We start from the raw sequence: 20446 nt of genomic DNA on the forward strand, positions 1-20446 counted from the left end.
GAGTAAAGAAAGAGGCTAGGTTGAACATTTACTTTAACCCGCTATGTATCTTTGTTTGTAAGGATTTTTATGAAGTTTCGGAATCCAATATAGATATGGTATTTCCAATTCATTTTGGTTGTTTGAAATACTAAAAATATTAAAAACTGACATCTGATTTTGACGAATTTCTTCTTAAGAAAGGGAACTATGAGTGTGAGTTGAATTACCACTTGTATAATTAAATCCAAGTTCCTCTAAAATACATTTAACATAATGAGCCTTAGAAACAAAGACAATGTTGTTACCTACTTTGTCAGCAGGGACCAGTACGTACTGATCATGTAATCTATCTAATTCTTTTTTACTTCTGGATTATTGAATACAGAAGGATGGATGGTTCTCATATAGGCCCTCAATCTTTTAATGCGCGATTTTAACATACATCTGATACATTTAATCCATTCTGACAAAGTGTCAAGATCTTCTTTTTCATGTCTGGCCAATCGCCTGGCGTAATCCTCTACAGAATCCATAATATAGATGAAATTCCGACGCCAGTTGAAGGATCGGGTTTCCCTATATTTAGGATCTTTTAAAATTAATGATCTAAGGTCCTCATTATTAACTATATTTACGTCACCTGTAATAACGTGTCCAGCAGGACTATAGTTATAGGATGATGAAGAACATGAACACGATGGAGGAGTATGTTTCAGATATTCGATATCCAGGCCCTGTAAAGTTTTCTTGTAATTAAAAAGTTTAGAAGCAAAAGTCGATGTATATTTGTAGGAAATACAAGGTGTAGTCTTTAACTTGAAATATGGTGGAATACAAGACTGGACCCTTTTGTGATTAAGAATATTACTTATATTAACCTCGTCAATTCCTTTATTGGCATATTGAAGTTTAAGGAAAAAACGGATTGTTTTAGCTGCATTTTCTCCCGTAAAACGTAGGGGCTTAAAAAGCTTATGATTTGCAAAATCCATAATCACAGATCCAAGCCTATATTCTACTGTCGAGTAATCAAAAAATGGACTTTCCTTCACCTTTTCAAGGAGACTATTTAAAAGTTTCAAAGGGACAGAATAAAGTTTGGTCCAAATATGATGTAGATCTTGCTGTTGATTTACGTAAGGTAGTAATGAATCAATAGAGACATCGTGTATTAAAGGTTTATTGTAAGATCGATGCCCATGACTACGCTTAGGTAACAATGTATGTTACAGTGTAATACAAGCATCCATTGTAAAAATTCCACTGAAACCCCAAGTGGAAATAAATTGCTTAATTAAAAATTCAGGCTTAAAACGAATAACACGAAACAATAAAATATTCATTATTTGAGATAAAACTTACACATAAAACAATGTTAATCTCTCGTATTAGCAATAAATCCATTATTTTTAAAATCGAAGCAGAAATTAAAACAAGTCGTCTGTTTGAAATTCGGGAATGGAATGCAGAAAATCTGACGTCACGAAACTAGTTTTCCGCTATGAAATAACTGAAATTTTCGTTTTCTGACTAGCGATCCACAAAATTAATATGAAGTCAAGTCGAAAGTAATTCTGGTGACAAATTGAAATAATGACGATTTTGATTAGATGAACAATGATGCATACAGTATAAAGTGGATTTTAAGATTTCTTGTGACTTTTATACCCCATGCAAATACGTAGGTACCCGAGAATTACTTGTTTACAGTTTATTTCACACATAATATGTTCCGCCAAAAATCTCAGGAGGAACGAGCTCGTTAGAAAATGGCCTTCGGATGTAAGAGTCCGAGGTATATAAGGAGCGTAGGAACGTTAACCGAGGCTATTCCACGTAGGAGTACGTCACGGTAGCTCAGTCGGTAGAGCACTCGTTCCGTGATTGGAAGGTCAAATCAAGGCCGCGACTGACCTAAGTCGTTAAAACAGTTAGCAACTGTTCCTTCTCCAAGCGCTCGGCACTTTGAAGTGAAGGTTTCGGGATGAGACCTTAAAAACCAAGGCCCCGTGTCAAGGAAGGCGTTGGCACGATAAAGACCTCACTGCTCAATGGCCGAGTAAAGGTCTTCACCGGTATAGGATGACGTCTCTGTAAAAAAAATTCGGGACGTAAAAGAGTATAAAATCAATAAATCAATCAAAAATAGGTCTGCTGACAAGGGGGCGCTATTGGTACACATGGAAATTTCTAACAGATTGTTGAAAGACCTGATCCCCAAAAACCACATAGATATTGTCAATCAGAAACTCTCAAGCATCTTTTTAATATCAACTTAAGAGTACTTGTGTGTACAATCAGAATGCTTTTTAACAAAATATTTTTGCAAGTGACTAACGACAAGGTAAGAATATTTCCGAGTTCCAGTTTTATTGAAAAAGCGGCTGTCTATGATGTCAAAAAACCTGGACTTCAGTTTATCGTGGGAAATGGTTGTATAAGGTTTTGAACAGTCGTATGTTTTGGTGTTATTGATTTAGGTAAAATTTTGTGATTTCAAATTTTCTAAAAGTTCCTTGGATTTTTTAAATATCCACAACTGATTTACACCACTTTTCGGATATACTGTTGTACAGTATTCCCGAAGTTTCTCCTTCACTGCTGTTAATATTTTAGTGAGGAGTAAAGAAATAGGCTTTTTACTAAAAAGAACGTCAACTGGAACCCCCTATGTATCTTTATTTGTAAGGATTTTATGGAGTTTTGGAATCCAGTATAGGTATGGTAACTAATTCAAATTCATTTTGATTGTTGGGAATATTAAAAATATTTAAAACTGACATATGGTTTTAAGGAATTTTCTCCTTACATTAATTGATTAATTGTTATCACCATATACCGGCGAAGGGCTTCAAATTTAGACCATTAATCGGCACTCAGGGCCATTGAGCAGTGAGAGTTCTTTATCGTGTCAACTCCTACCGTGACATGAGGCCTCGGTTTTTAAGGTCTCATCCGAAGGACACGCAATTTTCACTTCAAAGTGCCGAGCGCTTGGCGAAGGAACAGTTGCTACCTATTTTTTTATCGACTTAGGTCAGTCGCGGCCGTGATTCGAACACATGACCTTCCGATCACGGAGCGCTCTACCGACTGAGCTACCGTGACGGTTCATCTTTAGAAAGGGAGCTATTGGTATAAGTTGGATAACCACTTGTAAAATTAAATCCTAGTTCCTCTAAAATACAATTCAAATAATGTGCCTTACAAGCAAAGACAATGCTGTCACCTGCTTCGTCAGTGGGGACCAGTATCGTGTAACCTATCTAATTCTTGTTTCACTTCTGAATTATTGAACACAGAAGGATAAATGGTTTTCATATTGGCCCTAAATCGCTTAATGCGGATTTCAACATCTGATACATTTAATCTACTCTGACAAAGTGTCAAGGTCTCCTTTTTCATTTTAGCCCATCGTCTGGCGTAATCTTCTACTGAATTCATAATATTTATGAAATTATGACGCCAGTTGAAAGATCGGGGTTCCCTAAACTTTGGACCTCTTATAATAAATGATTTAAGGTCTTCATATTTATGTCACCAGTAATGACGTGTCCAGTAGGACTATAGTTTTAGGGTGAAGAAAAACATGAGCACGTTGGGGGATTGTGTTTCAGATGCTCGATATATACCATCTATCGCCGCAGGAAAAAAAAGTGCCGACATCGTTATGACATTTCTTTTCGACACTCATTTTGAATCTGATGATACATAAGATTTACGCAAAAAAGATTTTTTTTTTTTTTATTCTTCAATCACACAAATTATAAATACAAACAGTCACAGTTATATAAAGAAAAAAAAATGTGTGAAAGAATTTTATTTTTTTTGGGGGGGGGGGATTAAGAAAAGATAGAAAAGAAGAGGGGGAAAGATGGAGAGGGAAGAGGGATGAGAAAGGAGGGGCACCGAACAAAATAGTGCCCGTAGTAAAGAAAGAGAAGGAGAGAAATGAATACAAAAAAGAAAAAAAATGTTGCATATTTACACAAACAAAAGGCTAAAGCTAACGCCAGCCGATTGAACATATCTCCTAATGGAGAAAAGGAATAAGTCAATCTGTATTTACCTCAAAAAAGCAATGGTAATTCCCAAAACAATTAATATCGGAAACGAATATTGCCGAGTAAAACATGAGTATGTATGGTTAACGTATGTTTTTCCGGAAAATTAATAAATGCAATAGTCTTAAAAAATAATCTTAGAAGAAGAAGAAAAAAAAGAGAGATAAGGAAGGAAAAATAGAAATTTAACTTTTACAAATTGTACAAGATTTCTATTTACTGTTTTTTTTTTTCAATGTAAAATATTTAGTAAGTGTGTCTAACCGCTTTTTTGACAAGTTCACTCATAATTTCAAAGCGACGGGGTCCCAAATGCCTGCCATGCCAACCGTATCACTCTTATTAACATCAACTTCTTCTAGTTCCTCAATTTCTTCTCTGTCGAGCATCAGGAGGTCCTCGGCTCTTGGTGGTAGAACCTTATCCCGGTACACAGATCCATTCGGGAATACGAGCTTGTTCCCCACAATCTTTGTTTTCACATTTTCCTCTCTATACTTAGCATTCATCTCTTGCAGTTTCTTTTTATTTTCATTAATTTGCAGAGGAGTCTGCGGTGTGATATAAAACGGCATGTTGTCAGTGGTGCCATCTTCTCTCTTTTGGCTCATCGCTTGGAGAATAAGATCTTTGTCACTATAATTATGTAATTTCCCCGTAATTGACCTAGGCCTAGAGTTTCCCGTTGATCTCTGACCATTTCTGTGAATCCTGATAAAGCTAACATCCAAATTTAAATGCTCTTTGATCAGCTCACTCACTTTTGTACTTAGATCTTCCTGCTCTTCCTCAGCTAAATTATGCACAAGGATATTGTCCCTCATGGATCTACCTCTAAGGTCCACTATTTCATTCTCCTGGTGGCTGACCCTTCTATCTAGATTGATTACGATAGATTTTAAGACCTCGAGTTCTTTTCGCAAATAATTATTTTCCAATCTCAAAGTTTCAATTTCTCCAACATTATCCTCGTGCTGTTGGCCAATGTATTTAATACGATCGTCTAGGCTATCTTCATCCCATAGATCTCTGTTCATGTTATTTACAGATTATTGCAAAATGTTTATACTGTCCAATTTACCGGTAATTGTCCGAGGGCTATCGTGGATACCGGATATCTGAAATGACGCCCCACTGACTTCTGACGAGAGGGTAGGATTACTGCGTGAACTGTTCTCATCCTTGCTGTTTTGAAATGGCATTATTTCTTTAAATGTTTAACTTCCAAATCACACACAAAAACTTCAAAATTACCACAGAACTGTGCTTTAAGCAGAAAATAAACACCTCTGCAAAGTTAAGGGAATCACAGATTTGTCTTTCCAGCACAAATTGACTTAAACCCTCCTCGAAATTAGACCGTGACCACACTGGCCATTAGTCACGTGATTTAATTACTCACGCAAAAAAGAATTAATTTAGAAATGACATTAGGAAAAGTTCAAAAGATTTAATGCTCAAACTCAAAACAAGACGGTTTATAGGAAAATGGCAGTAAAGATTATTAAACAGAAGCACGTGAGATATGCGGCTGATCTGAAAATGAGTAAAAGTAACGTTGTAAAGATATCGGCAACATTCTTGCCGTGTGGCGATAGATAAAACCTTATGCTGTGTTTATCTTAAAATTTTAAAAAGTTTTATATATAATCGAATAAAATTTTTCAGCAAAAATCAAAAGAAATAAGGGTATAAGTATGTCGATCGATCGAGAGAGAGAGAGAGGGGCTAATACTCCTATTCTTTTGTGATCGAGAAAAGGAAAATCTTTTAAGAAGTAATGACCCTCTGCTCTAAACTTCACATTTTGTTAACTTCCCAACATTAATTTTTATCAACAAATACAAAGGTGTGCGTACTTTACAGAAATGAATTTTATGTTTGACAGGTGCTTGCTTAAAAAATATATCCTTCAGCAAAACTGACCAGTATCTTTTTTAAAATATTATTTCTTTGAGGAATAAAAAACATGCACTACTAAAAGATTTTTTATACGGTGCATGATCCATTACTGCAGTTTAAAAAACTGTTTTTAAAGAGATAGAACACTATCAATTTATGAGAGTTAAGGAGGTTGGATCCTGCCATCAAAAGTAATGAGAATGTTTTACCAAGTATATTTTTAGAATTTATACACATAGCTTAATTAAGAATCAAAACAAAAATTGGGGGTCAATGCGCTTCTTTTGGCGGTACAGAGCATTTAGTTTGACCTTTTTGCACTGTAAATACGTCTTACACATAAATCAATTTGTAAAGTTTTTCCTCCAATAATTTTTATTCAAATAAATTATGGGAACAAACACAGTCCTATTTCATCTTGAATAGACACATTAAAATTTGTGACAATGAAAAAAAATTTGAAATTACTCCGCATGTTCAATTATTTGACCTTTTTGCACTAAAAAAATTTATTTTCCTGGATTTAGAACTTTAACACCAAAAAAATCATTTGAAAGTAATGACATTTTACTGAAATTAAGAAGAATGGTTCAAAGTATCTTATGTATTCAGAAAAGAAAATAAAAAGTGGGGGTCTGTGATGTTAATTTTTAGATATTACTAAAATAGTGCTAATTTTAAGCATATTTGCTATATTTATCAAATATGATGATAGAATTCATGACAGTTTATCTAATATATAATTTAGGACCAGTATAAAACAGTTCACTGCACAAAATAACTCTTTGTGTAGACTGTATGTAAAAATAGGAATCCAAACTTAACATACTTTAAATACTTCGAAAGAGAAAAAATTATCATTTTCTTCTTAAAAAAAACCTTCCGCCACAAAATATAGTTCCTCACTTAATGCTTTTGGTATGGAATTTAATCATGGAGTTTTAACTGAATATAGTTTAATTGGCATTGTAGAATCCAATTTTATTGCAAGAATTAAAACATTATGCAGAATTTTTAAAATATAGGTTAAGATATAAATCTGCTCAAAAGCTCAGGAGCGAACCTCGTTAAAACTTGCTGATGTTTTAGGACAAATGTTATCAATAATTATAAAAAATATTGACAGAGGAAAGAATTAACAGATTATTTAAAGGCATCTTTTAATAAACTCGGGTAAGACAAACTAATGGACATATAAGGATCGTTCTCTGTCTTATTTGACAGTCGACTCCTCTATAGATTGTCTGCAGAAATAGCATGTAGGTGCCCATATCCAATATTTAAAAAATGAACAATTTGTTTGATGTCTTCAGATTATCTTGCACATCCTAGGTTTTTTCCCCCTTTTTTAACATCTTTACATTAAATCGATCTTATCATATGTCGACACGATGTATCCTTGTGAGCTTGAAGTAAAAGATACCACGGATTCTGACACATCTGTTTCATATTTGGATATTTAACTAGAAAAAGACGTGACCTACATACTGACGTCATTTTCACATTGTAAAGTCACAAACACGGAGCAAATCATTATTTAATGTCTGCTATTTATAGAACATGTGTATGACTATATGTGTGCCAAATTTCATTCTGATCTGTGGCTTTTTAAATATAGAGATAGTTCGCGAACTTTTTGATCACCCCTCGTACTTCATTATAATGACGTCCGTTGAAGTTTTCTTTACAAATGTGTTTAGGGAGGTTGTTTTTCATGGTCTAAGATATGTTAGAAATAACAAGCATGTAAAGATCTATTTGTGCAGTTAGGTACATGTAGCGCTGAATTTAAGTTGCTATACATAATAATTTCATTAAATAAAGTATAAATTATAACTGACAATCTCTCATAAAAATTGCTTGATTTAGTAAAATGCCATGTGAAAGTTGAAATAATGGAAAATTCTTAAGTCCAAGAATCCACTTGGGAGATTACGGTATTTAATAGATAATGCAATTTGTCGTAAGTGGGATATCTACTATTACCTAAATTAATTTTTCATAGGCACCATGATGACATTTACAATTACCTACTAAACATATTCTCGCTAAGAGATTATCATTCGCAGATTTTTCACTTTCATGATGTACCTTTATTTATTATTAAATCAGTAGCCATTGGGAATGTTCATGAATCTAAGATCCTTCTTAAGACATGTTCAGGTAATCGTGTTTATGTATAATCAGACATCGGTGGAGGGAGCGGGTGATCAAAAACAAATTGTATTTGACAACACATATACGTGAAGAAAAGGAGAATTGACAAGCACGAGAAAAGAGAAAGGACCCCCCCCCCCCTGAAAATTAATCAAAAAATCGAAAAACTATCTATTTCGAGGGTGAGGGGTGCGTCAGGTTCCAACTTTTTTTATTATTGTGACAAAATTTTCGATGATACATTCACAGTATACCTTCGACGTACCTTTATTTGGCCCCAGTCTTTGGCAGCCCCTTTTTTCAGCTCTTCAAAGTTTTTTATTTAAATTTTTCGGATTTCCAACGTTTCGGCATGAGCATCACTGAAGAGACATAATTTGTCGAAATGCGCATCTGGTGCATCAAATTGGTACCGCATAAGATTTACACTGTATTACATATTACATTTTTAAAGATTTTTAAGTTAGGATGCCTTCAGGAAATTATCTTGGAATAGAGATGTGTTTTACGAGTAATCTGAGACATTCTTAGTCTTAAGATACAACGTGTAGCTACATGAACATGCCCATATGTTACTGGTACATGAGGAACGTAATATATACAAGTTTACACACATATTAACACAAATCACAGGTGAAGGTCAAAATAAACAAAAAAGTAAACACACAATCAGTAATAAAAGTTTCAGGAAGAACAGACAGCTTTGAAATCTTATAAAATGAATGACGAGGATTTTACTATTTCTACATTGCAATTGTTTGTGTTCATTACGCAGCACAGTTAAGACTATATAAAGGAGGCGGGGCCTAATTTTTACGGGAATATTACCTATGACATCACACAAAATTATCAATCCTTAGAAATACCAAAAAATGAAGTGAATTGCGATTTTAATCTGTAGTAAAAAAATAAAACTACTAGTACATAAAACTTATTATAACATGCGTTTTTTGTCGTTAGTTAGATCCCACATAGCATGGTTTAAACAAGTCACTGATCGCACTGCACTTGTCGATATGATGTCATTCCGTAAAACTTGACGCAGTTTGTATGCAGTGTATCAAGTAATATTTTCACAACAAAGAGATGTATTTTATAATTAAATAAAATATTATTTGCAGATTTTTAAGAGGCCACTTATTTGAAAGCATTGTCTTTTTTATGATTTTATTCATATATTTTCCGTACATTTCCTAATTAACGGATATTGCCATATATTTGTATTCATGTACATTGGAGGATAATCTAAGGGTCGTAATAATTCGATCTAGTGCAAGGGCATATCCTCAATTGATCATTACAAGTTTTTAATCATAAACTCTAGAAGTATTAAGCTATTTGAAAAGTGCTGCGATCCTGTTGAAATCTTGAAACTGAATTAATTATTCCTATATTTAGTGAAGCTGACAAGCAAAAAATTCAGTATGCGCTCATACAAAAATGATTTTAACAATGGAATAGTAGAATCTATATAGGATCGCAGCACTTTTCACAAACTCCAAAGAGTGTTGAAAATAATTATGAATTAAACATAAATTTTTAATTTGGTTATCCCCTGACTATTGAAATTTATAGGTGACCTCAATACTGCAAGTATCTGTGCTAAAATCACGTGACTGTCACATCACGTGACAAGTCTAGATAGAAAATCTATTCGTCCTCAATATGTAGTTAATAGCCATAATTACATTTGTTCGATATTAGTAAAGTACTAAAAAGAATCGCCATCCTGGAAAAGAATATATTTTGTATCATAAAAAATTGCCGATATTTCCATTGCGCACCTTAACTGTACTGCGTAGTTCAAACTTCAGGATGTTGAGATTTCTACAAAACTTTTGCCTGTTGGTTAAGGACTAAGCACATTCATAAACATAATGAAATTCATCCCAAAACTATAACAATTACTCATGGTACAAATTTTCTTCCAGCTTCAAAAGCTCCGTTCCCTCTCAACACTTATTACGTGAAGTAAAGATGAACGGACCTCTGTATGATCGTGTAGATATACGTAGTAAATCTACTTATTATTTTTGAAAAATAAATGATAAATTAATAAATAACTACCGTGTTACCCAGCCGAGGAAAGTGAAGCAATCTTTTTTTTTCCTTTTTTTTTTCTTTTTCTTTTTGGTGACCGACCATACATGGATATATATATGTCAATTTACGAAATTGAGAAAATAAAGATGAGGGTTGAGATAAAATTGCAAACCAAAGTAAAAGTAACCAAAAAGGGGTGTTTTTCTTTCAATAATTGTAGAACATAAATTATAGATTTAACACAAAATGAAATGAAAGGGGGGGGGGTAAAAAAATTAATTTAATTAAATGCATATTTGGAAGGGTGTGATATAATTATATATTTAATTTTAAATTAAACAAAAAGCTTGCAATACCGTAAAAAATTTACTTAGTATACTGAAGTACTGCTTACTCGGGTAAAACAATACATGTAGATTTCGTATGTTTTCAATTAGCAATAATTCTGTACATACAAGTAGTTCAATAAGCATACAGAAATTCTAGTTTGAATATTAGCAAATTATTTGTGTGTGTGAGGGTGTGTGTGTGTGTGTGAGGGTGTGTGTGTGTGAACAAAAAGCAAAATTTTAAACAAGAAAACGACTAGGAGTTAAGCCAAATGAAATTTAGAAATTTTGGGTTTGTGCTATAGCATACATATTATAAAAGATGCCAAAATGCCAAAGATATCGGCTAAAATGCCAGTAATTTTGTGAGGGAACTCTCATCAGGTGCCAAGCTCCATGCAGGTTTGTTTCGGTGATGAATTGTCCATTCTAGCACGACAAACCTATCCTCGCCATTTTCGGTAGATATGTATTTTTTTTAATGCATAAACAAAAAAGGTGTATTTGTATTATATAAATTTAGTTACTAACATTAATTTCATAACATTTAGCTAATGAACTTACCTTTATTCTTCTATATTCTACTATATTGAAATAAATCCTGACAATTTGACAGGGTTCTTCTCCATTGATATAATTTTCAGAGTATGACGTAAAAGTACTTTAAGAGATCACTCCACTTTGGCATCTGATCCCACCTCTGATGTTTTGGGAGATCTGCGTTTGCTCTGCTCCTGATTTGTATTGTCTAAATGGACTTTAAGCTTGAAAACTGTTCGATTTTTCATATTTCATTGAGAAGTCGAAAATGTGAATAGTTTACAGACGAAAGACGGACGCCGGACACTCTTTGATCAGAAAAGCTCACTTGAGCCTTCGGCTCAGGTGAGCTAAAAACAAGTTGGCTAATAAAGGAACACAATTAGTGCCCGCCGAAATTCCAATAGATTGTTGGAATACCTGGTTTTCAAAGACTACCTAATGTTGTAAATGAGGAACTCCAGCATCCTTTTTAGATCAACCTCAAAGTAGTTTTGGTGTAGAATCAGAGAGACATTTTTTACAAAATGATTTTGTTCACCTTTCACAAAATATGAAAATTTCGGACTTCCATTTTTATTGAAGAAGCAGTTGTGTATGATATCAAAAAGGCTAGTTTTTAATTTATCGTGAGGAATTGTTGTAAAAAGTATGAGAAAGTCATACGTTATGATGTTGCTGACGTTTGAAAATAAATGTGTCATTTTTCAAATGTTCTAAAAGTTTCTTGAAATTTTTGAGAATCCAAATTTCATCTACACCACTTTTGGAATATGCTGTGGCACAAAAATAAAGTAAAATTGGGTTGAGACATTTAATGGTGAAACTGGAGGCAACCCGACATAATTTAATCTGTTTTTTATAATTACATATGTATTAAAAAAACAATGTTATGTGCTGTGCATGTCTTTCTTTTAATTTATTAATTCAGCCTATCTAATGTAAATTATACTTAGAAAAACTAATAACCCTACATTTCCCAGGAAGGATTCAATTTTTCAAATACAAGGAAATGTCGGCAGAAGCAAAATCTGTACGGAAGATATTTTTGAAATGACCATGTAAAATATAAAATGCCAAGAAATGTCAATATAAATTAAAAGAAATTGTTTTATTATGGATTATTAAGTTTAACCTGTGCACAAACACGTACTTTTAACAGCTTATAAAGATACAGATGTCACACCAGGATTTGAAAACAGTCCTCATTGCCACCTTAATTTTCTTCTGCAGGTTACAAAATTACTAAAATGTCTAACTTCTTTAAAGAATAGAATTGCATAATATTTTAATTTTGAATTAGATAGAAGTTCTGTCAATTCCTTTAAACAAAAGAATGGACAAGAAGAAAAGGGAATATTCAATAATTCTAAACCAGAAATGACATGGAAGACATTTAAAGAGAGAATATGGTTTTTTTAGTATACATAAACATGAAAGATCTGAAAGATTTATGAACATTGATTTTAATTCTCGTGTCATAAATTTGTAAGAAAATAGAAATATCAATGGTAAACTATATTCAATGTTTTGTTTTTTATTCAATGACGTCATTGTCTTCCTTTAGATATTTAGAACGTAAAATGTGCGAATAGATTTAAACTATTTTAGAAAAATCTATTTTTTAAACCTACATTAAACAAATGGGTCTGAATAAACAAGGCACATTTTTTTTTTTTTTTTTTTACAAAAAGTGCAAAAACTTCTTCCATAATCCTTGTTGCCCATATTCTAGATAAAAAGCTCGAATCGAGCCGAGTCCTGGTAGATTTTTGTGTCTTCCATTTCGTTAGAAAATACTGATAATTTTTAATGCACGATATTAATGTTCAGAACATTTTTTTCGTAACAAAGAACAAAGAATACTTTTACAAAGCATATCATGACTCTGACCATAATCTCTACATCGTTTGACATTGTTTAAGCAATTTGATCACGCTAAGTGTTGAATAAGTGACCATATTATTAAGAACATACTGATGATAAAATTATTACATTTTTAAAGACAGCATAAATATAGGCTTGCGTTGCTCTCCCCTAACCCACTCTCCCTTCAAACAAAGAGAAAGACAAAAACTTGAGAAAATATATATCTCTCTCTGATAATGGAATCTCAGTTTTATCTTTTGAAAGCCAATAATAAAAAAGACTTAGAAAATATGTCAATAAGTCTATTACAATTCTTACCTGAACGCACCAGAATCTTTTGCATAAATACTGTTTATCTTATGTTATTAGACATTTACAAACAAATTCATTAAGTTTGATTCAGCGGTCCATATAGCTTTATACACATTGCAATACTGTATAACGTATAATTTAACTGAATACTGGATAGTGATAGATAGGGGTTGCAAATAGAAAATAATCAATTATGGAAAATTGCTAGAAAAATTATTCAAGAAATATTAATACAACTCTTCTGAATGAAGACACTGAAGATGTTGTTCTTTATGCTTTCTGTCGCCACAATGAGTACCATAGCATAATTATCCACATGAAAAAGCAAATAATAATTAACATTACGATGATCTTCTACTTACAATATTACATCCAGTGTCCAAGGAGTAATTGTTTTGAATGAATGAGCAGTGCAAGGTAATATTATTTGCTTGACTCATTTTTTAATATAATACAATGTAACATTATTAATGGGTTTTTTTGTTTTTTGGGTTTTTTTTTTTTTTTTTTTAAATATTTTTGCCTTGGGGCTTAAAAAGAATCAGGTATAGGTATTCCAATATTCAAATTATACAATCATTCTGACAACAAATGCACAATTGTTATAATATTTGCCAGCATCATGTGAGTTTGTAGATTAAAGTAACTTAATATATTATTTTACATTTGCCAATATTTGTTTAAAAAAAGAAAAAAGAAAGAGAAAAAAAAACAGTAAAATTAAGGGTTATACATTAATATCCGCAGTTTTTAGGCACAGACTCTGGTGTCGATTGTCACCTCAAAACTACCAAAATACAACACCATCTCTGATTATTCTGATAATCAACTCTAAATGACGTTTAGGCTTCTGCATTTCCGTGTGGTATAGAAAAGACCTGGCCATTAATTCTCTCTAGCACTCGATGGGCCATTTTTCCTAGGAGAAGTTCAGTAATTCTGTGAGTATATCAATAAAGAGGATATCTTCAAAAGAGTTTTTGTATGCATTGCAATTGCAAATGTTAATGTCAGTATTTTATTTGGTACGGGAAAAATACACAAATCATTGTAAGATGATTGCTCTTGAATAATGATACCTGTAGGTTTATATCTAATTTTGTTAGTTTATTATTTCAAAGAAGAAAAATGAAATAGCCAGAGGATAATTAGGATCATCTTTGATTTTTCTACATATACTCTACAAATTTTATATAACCCTGGCAAAACATACTTAAAATTTCATTGAAATCCAATTATTACTAGTTATTATATTTTGTCATTAAAACGCTGACATTCATTTCTGCTAGTCATCAAGAAAAACAATATCTATATATATGTCATTACAAAGAACATATCCATTATTAAATGAAAATAAGACACATGTCTTCTATAACTTCCAACAACAAACCGATATTTCTGTATATCGATGGACCCCACCGGCATAATCTGAAGTGAATATAAAATATTTACTGTATTTGTTTAACGGGATGCTGTAACTGAACAATGACCACAAAATCGAAAATATCTTAAATAGTTTTATATTCAAAAACTTTTTTCAGGTCAAAATGAAAACAATCTTGTTTTTTAGCTCACAGAAAAAATGGTTGTATAAGAGGAGGATAATTTGGCCTTAAAATATTAATTAGTCATGTTGTTCCGTTTAAATAGTTCACATTGCAGAGGGCATTCTAAGGTTAAGGATGGAATACCTGTTGTAAATAAAGTGACATTAGGCCATATTTTGTTGTGTTTGATGTCGATCATCCAGTGTATTCAATTGATTTCATATTCCCAGAAAGTTTGATATCAACTTGAATCACTGTCGTGGACTAAGATAACTATACATACATTGAATATCGACGGAGGAAGTCCATTTAGGGTTTATTAATATGTGAATGAAGATGTTACGTGATGGATACACTATGATAAAAGCGTATCAGATTAGCCTAATTTTTACAATAAACATGCTTAGTTTCGGGATTTCAGAGATAAATCTTCGAGGGAAAGGTGCAAGTTTTCCCGGTCAAGTATACAAGACTTGGATGCCTACATACAAGGCTCTCAGGCAATCATCAGTGTCTCTCTACATGGATTACGATGCCATCGGATCTGGAAATGGTCAGAAAGCAATCAAGGACAATGTGGACATAGAGTATGCCGGATCCGACTCCGTGATGTCCGAGGAAATGAAGACAACCTACCCAGATCTGGTAGAATTCCCAACCATTGCAGGGTAAGTGTTGACTTTCTGTAATTTGATAGTTCATTATAGCATGAAATTGTTTGATTTCGACTTCTAGCTGTTATCTTTGATTTGGAAGTTTTGGACAAATTTCAGGAATTTCAATCTGTTTACTAGCTGTAATTTATTAATGATGGATCATTCATCAAAATCAAAAAAAAAAAAAAAAAGTTTATCTTCCCATGCTATTTAATTTTTAGGATGAGAAAAGATTTAATAATACCTTAAACAAAATTATTCACTAAAAAGCTGCGAAAATGAATTTTTCCAGAATTCAATGTTGAAATGTACATATGGAACATATGATGGTCTAAGTTTCAAAGTTGTAGTTGTACATTTTTTCTCAGAGTAAGACAGTCAGAGATACTTTTTTTACACAAAGTATATACAAAAACATATCGAAGTTAATTTCATTTCCTCGCATGACGCGTGACTATTTTAGAAGATCATGTCTTAAGACACGATGAGACTGTATTTCTCCTTTTTACGATTTCAAATTAAAAGGTCGGTCTAAGTCATAAACTGCGCAATATTTGGACTATCAAAATGCTTTTACAATGAATTGTGCTGATTATATCTGTTTTCTACGCAACTTTTCTTTGTAATGAAGTATATTTGATTGTGTTATTTCGTTTTTTTTTAAATACAGACCCCACAACTTGAGCGATTTAGTTACTGGGTTTTTTTTCTCCTCAGAATCAAATTCTCTATTCTTTATAATTGTCAAAAGTCTTGCCGACTGTCTCTTGACAATTACATGCATTAAGGATCTAGATTTTTTTTAAAAATGGTAATAATGGAACTTTTCTCTTTTCCTCTTCACCGAACATTGTTAATCACTTACTCTTTTGGATCTCTTACAACCAATATTTTGTAGCACAATATATAATGAAATAATTTTACATAGGTGACATTCTATAATCTAAACTCACACAACTAATATCTATCCATATGTTAAGAAATAGACGTTATCATCCCTCTATTCAAATAAATTAGAATTCAATATCCTGTTTTTTCTTCTTTATAACGTTACTTTTGTAGTGCATAGCTGATTCAGGGAGACATATATCTATTCAAATCTTCCATTCGGAAATGAGACAGAGACCGTAACAAACTGATTTGTAAGATATGAAGTATAAAATCAATATTGCCTTATTTATCGAATTTTAATGCCATTTACAATGATGGAATTGTCAAGTTAATTTTTGTTCCCATGTCAGCTCTTTATAGAATAATTAAGCGTAAATTAGTGTTTAAATCAGGCACGTAGTATCGGGGAGTATCGGGAAGGGAGGGACAGGGACCCTTTCCTAACAAAAAAATATAATTAAATTATAAAAATTAAAAAAATTAATTTAAATTAATTAAATAAAATGTAAATTATAGTTAACTATAGTTTACTATAGTTAACTAAATATAGTAAGTCAAAGTTTCAAAGTTATCACTAGAGTACATCAAAGCTTTCATAGTTATCACTAAAGTGCCATAGTGATCACTATAGTAAATCAAAGTTTTCATAATTATCACTAAAGTGCAATAGTGATCATTACAGTAAATCAAAGGTTTCATATTATCAACATAGTGTCATAGTCATCTCTATAGTAAATCAAAGTTTTTCAAAATATCACTATAGTAAATCAAAGTTTCCATAGTTATCACTATAGCGTCATAATGATTACTGTAGTAAATCAAAGTTTTCGTAGTTATCATCATAGTTATCTCTATAGTAAATCAAAAGTTTTCAAAGTGATCACTATAGTGTCATAGTTATCACTATAGTAAATCAAAGTTTTCGATGTTATCACGATACTAAATCAAAGTTTTCATAGTTATCACTATAGTAATTCAAAGTTTTCATAGTTATCACTATAGTAAATCAAAGTTTTCTTAGTAATCACTATAGTAAATCAAAGTTTTCATAATAATCACTATAGTAAATCAAAGTTTTCTTAGTAATCACTATAGGAAATCAAAGTTTTCTTAGTAATCACTATAGGAAATCAAAGTTTTCTTAGTAATCACTATAGGAAATCAAAGTTTTCTAGGTAATCACTATAGGAAATCAAAGTTTTCATAGTAATCACTAAAGGAAATCAAAGTTTTCTTAGTAATCACTATAGTATTTAAAGTGTCAAAGTTATCACTATAGTTCACTACAGTTAACTTTAGATTGCAATTGTATTTTTTCCCAAACATAATCTTTTACATTTGAAAATTGACCATTAAAAGGTTAGTTGTCTCCAACCCCAATTTTTTGTTGTCGCATAGTTAACTCATGGTAATTTGGTAATGTATCGATAAAATTTGGTTGTGAATGTTGGTCCCCCCCCCCCCCCACACGAAACAATTTTCTTCTTTTTTTGTTTGCTCGTCAAGTTTTTTTTGATAGGTAAGTTGTCAAATTTTGTTATCTGGCTACCGCCCTCTCCACTTTTAAAAGTAATGTTACGTACCTGTAAAAGAATTTACAAATCAAAATTTTTACATATTATAGCTCATGAATTAGTGAAAGACATAGATTGATTAATCTGGTAAATTATAGACAACACTATTAGGTCACAACCTGAAGTGCTGATTAATTTTGTTATGGTTTATTTTCATACACATTAGAATTAAAATATTTGAAACTAAATACAAAATTGACTTTGAAAAAAAAATGTGAAAATAACAACTACTGAATTCTAATTTATACATAGTTTATATAATTGTGCAGTTTAAGTTTACCTTATGCATTTACATGTTTAAAAAACATTTTTTATAAGACTACGAAGAAAACATACGATGATTTTTTTTTCTTCAAAGGATACGTTGGTCTTAATCATGTTTTCTTTTAGTTTTGTGATATCAGGTAATACTCGCTTACACGCCTAATTTTTAATTAACCATGTTTACACTCATCCATAATGAGTAAGAATTTCAATCTATGTCATGTTAATTTTTCATCGGAGAACATCAGATGTATATTGTCAAATTTACACATATATTACGTTGTTTAAGCACCTTCAGTTAATTTGACGAGTAATTCTAGAATATTTCTCGAATTGATGTTCTCACTGTATATGGTTTGACGTCATCATTACAGGACATTTTCATTCTGTGTAACAAAGGATTAAAGAAAGTAAAAAAAGAAAAAGAATCAAAATCTTGACCTAAGCTGTATTGTTTGTAATATTTAATGAATTTCATATGATATAGGTTATATATAGTATGGAGTGTCATAAGCAATTAACCAAGCAGAACTTGCCTAATCTGTAATCTGTAAGGTATGAGCAATACTTTTTTGGACTATTTCCTTAAGGGGTGCACGGTTTTATCGGTGTACCATTGAAGAAAGGATTTCCCCCATTGTCAGCTTTTCCCCCTGTGATTTAATTTGTTTGCCCTTTACCGGCTCAGTATTTTTATATATGGTGCTTTTTTACAAACTGAATTGTCGACGGATTTTTTTCCGTTATTTCCCGATCGTGATAAGGAGCACACGGCGGGTGTGACCTGTCGGCAGGGTATGCTCACTCCTCCATGGCACCTGATCCCATCTCTGATGTTTTAGAGGTCCGTGTTTGCTCTGCTCCAAAAATTTGTATTGTTTAATGGACTTTTGAGCTTGAATACTGTTCGTTATCTCCATACATTTCATGTAAGAAAATTTGAAGGTTTATATTATGGATAGGTTCCACATATTATTTTTGGAGTATTTGCCAAAGGAAAACAATTCAAGAAAAACACTGCTCTTCAAAGCCCTAGCATAAGTATGTCCTATTGACTCCATTGGTGTAATATCGGACATGAAAGCAGGTGCAAATACTGAGGTTTTTTTTTTAGAAATTGTCCCATTTTTAGTTCCAGGGCAATGACAGCTATTTTGGATATATAAACCCCGGAAACTTGAAGAGACACATATACATCAAAATTTTGAAATACATGCAATTGGAGAAAAAATCCACTTTAAATAAAATTCCTCCTCTTCGTTTCCATGGCTACAATTAAAATTTTTTTCAACCGGTGATAATGTACCATATTTTTTCCTCCCGAAACCAATTTGACCTGATGGAAAGAACAAGACTTTAATGCTTCAAAAGAATTGGTTGGGTAGTTACTAAGAAAAATTAAATTTTCAATTTTCGTATTTCGTTTGTTTCAATGGAAATGATCCCCACTTTGGAAATTTTTAATGTTGAATGCACAACAAGACCTTTTGATCATAATTTTATTTGAAGTTTCATTAGGAATGTCTACTGCGAGAGCACCCGTGGAAAATTTATAGAAGGGAAACCTATAACAATTTTTCTCCCCTTTCCCCCTCATATATAAGTACAGTTTCTTGGTGGAAATTGACTCTAGAGGAAATCGCACTCTATGACTATTACACAGAGCAGGACCACTCCCCCCCCCCCCCCCCGGAAAAATTGAATCTGATATGAGATTTCAATAGGGGAGATCCTACTTTAAAATCATTTTTCCTTTGAGGGGGGGGGATCCTACTCTTAAGCCTATTTTAAAGCCGGGAAATCCTCCTCTAAAGCCAGTTTTCGGGGGGGGGGGATTTTAGAGGGAAAGTATACACTACAAGACCTGTTAATAGGTATATCATGATTATTTTTATTGTGCAATACATATTGTGCTACGGAGAATAAGGTCCCGTATTTAGTATGTAATTATAAGTTCCCGAAATAATTTTTTTGTTCAAAATTTTGAATAATAATTACCGGAATTGTAAAAAAAAAAATGTTGTGAAACAGTGCAATACTATTTGCCAAGTACCAACTCTTTTTTAAGCTGCTTTGAATATGCCTTCATATGACATACCTCAAATGTAAATCAAATAATTTTTAAAGATTTATGAAAAATAACCTGACATGAGGTTAGAATTACATGATTTAAACGCATTTTCTAGATATTCTGAGCATTAAATTATTTGCAACAATTAAGCAAATAACAATATTAAACATCTTCTCAAGAATGGCTTTCATAGATATATGTATCTTAATGGTTTATTAAATTGTAAACCTTAAAAGATAAAGAAA

General features: G+C 32.2%; 1 protein-coding gene across 1 annotated transcript; it reads right to left on the reverse strand.

The window, feature by feature from the left end:
* Positions 1-4330: 4330 nt before the first annotated feature.
* Positions 4331-5083, reverse strand: LOC133172334 (uncharacterized). The gene has a single exon (XM_061307195.1). The coding sequence runs from the start codon at positions 5081-5083 to the stop codon at positions 4331-4333; it is 753 nt and encodes a 250-aa protein (XP_061163179.1).
* Between the last annotated feature and the right edge of the window lie 15363 nt (positions 5084-20446).

Source organism: Saccostrea echinata, unplaced genomic scaffold, assembly GCF_033153115.1.
Source record: "Saccostrea echinata isolate AGI-Se365-2 ecotype Australia unplaced genomic scaffold, CSIRO_AGI_Sech_v1 ptg000054l, whole genome shotgun sequence".
In the NCBI taxonomy this organism is placed as follows: Eukaryota; Metazoa; Mollusca; class Bivalvia; order Ostreida; family Ostreidae; genus Saccostrea; species Saccostrea echinata.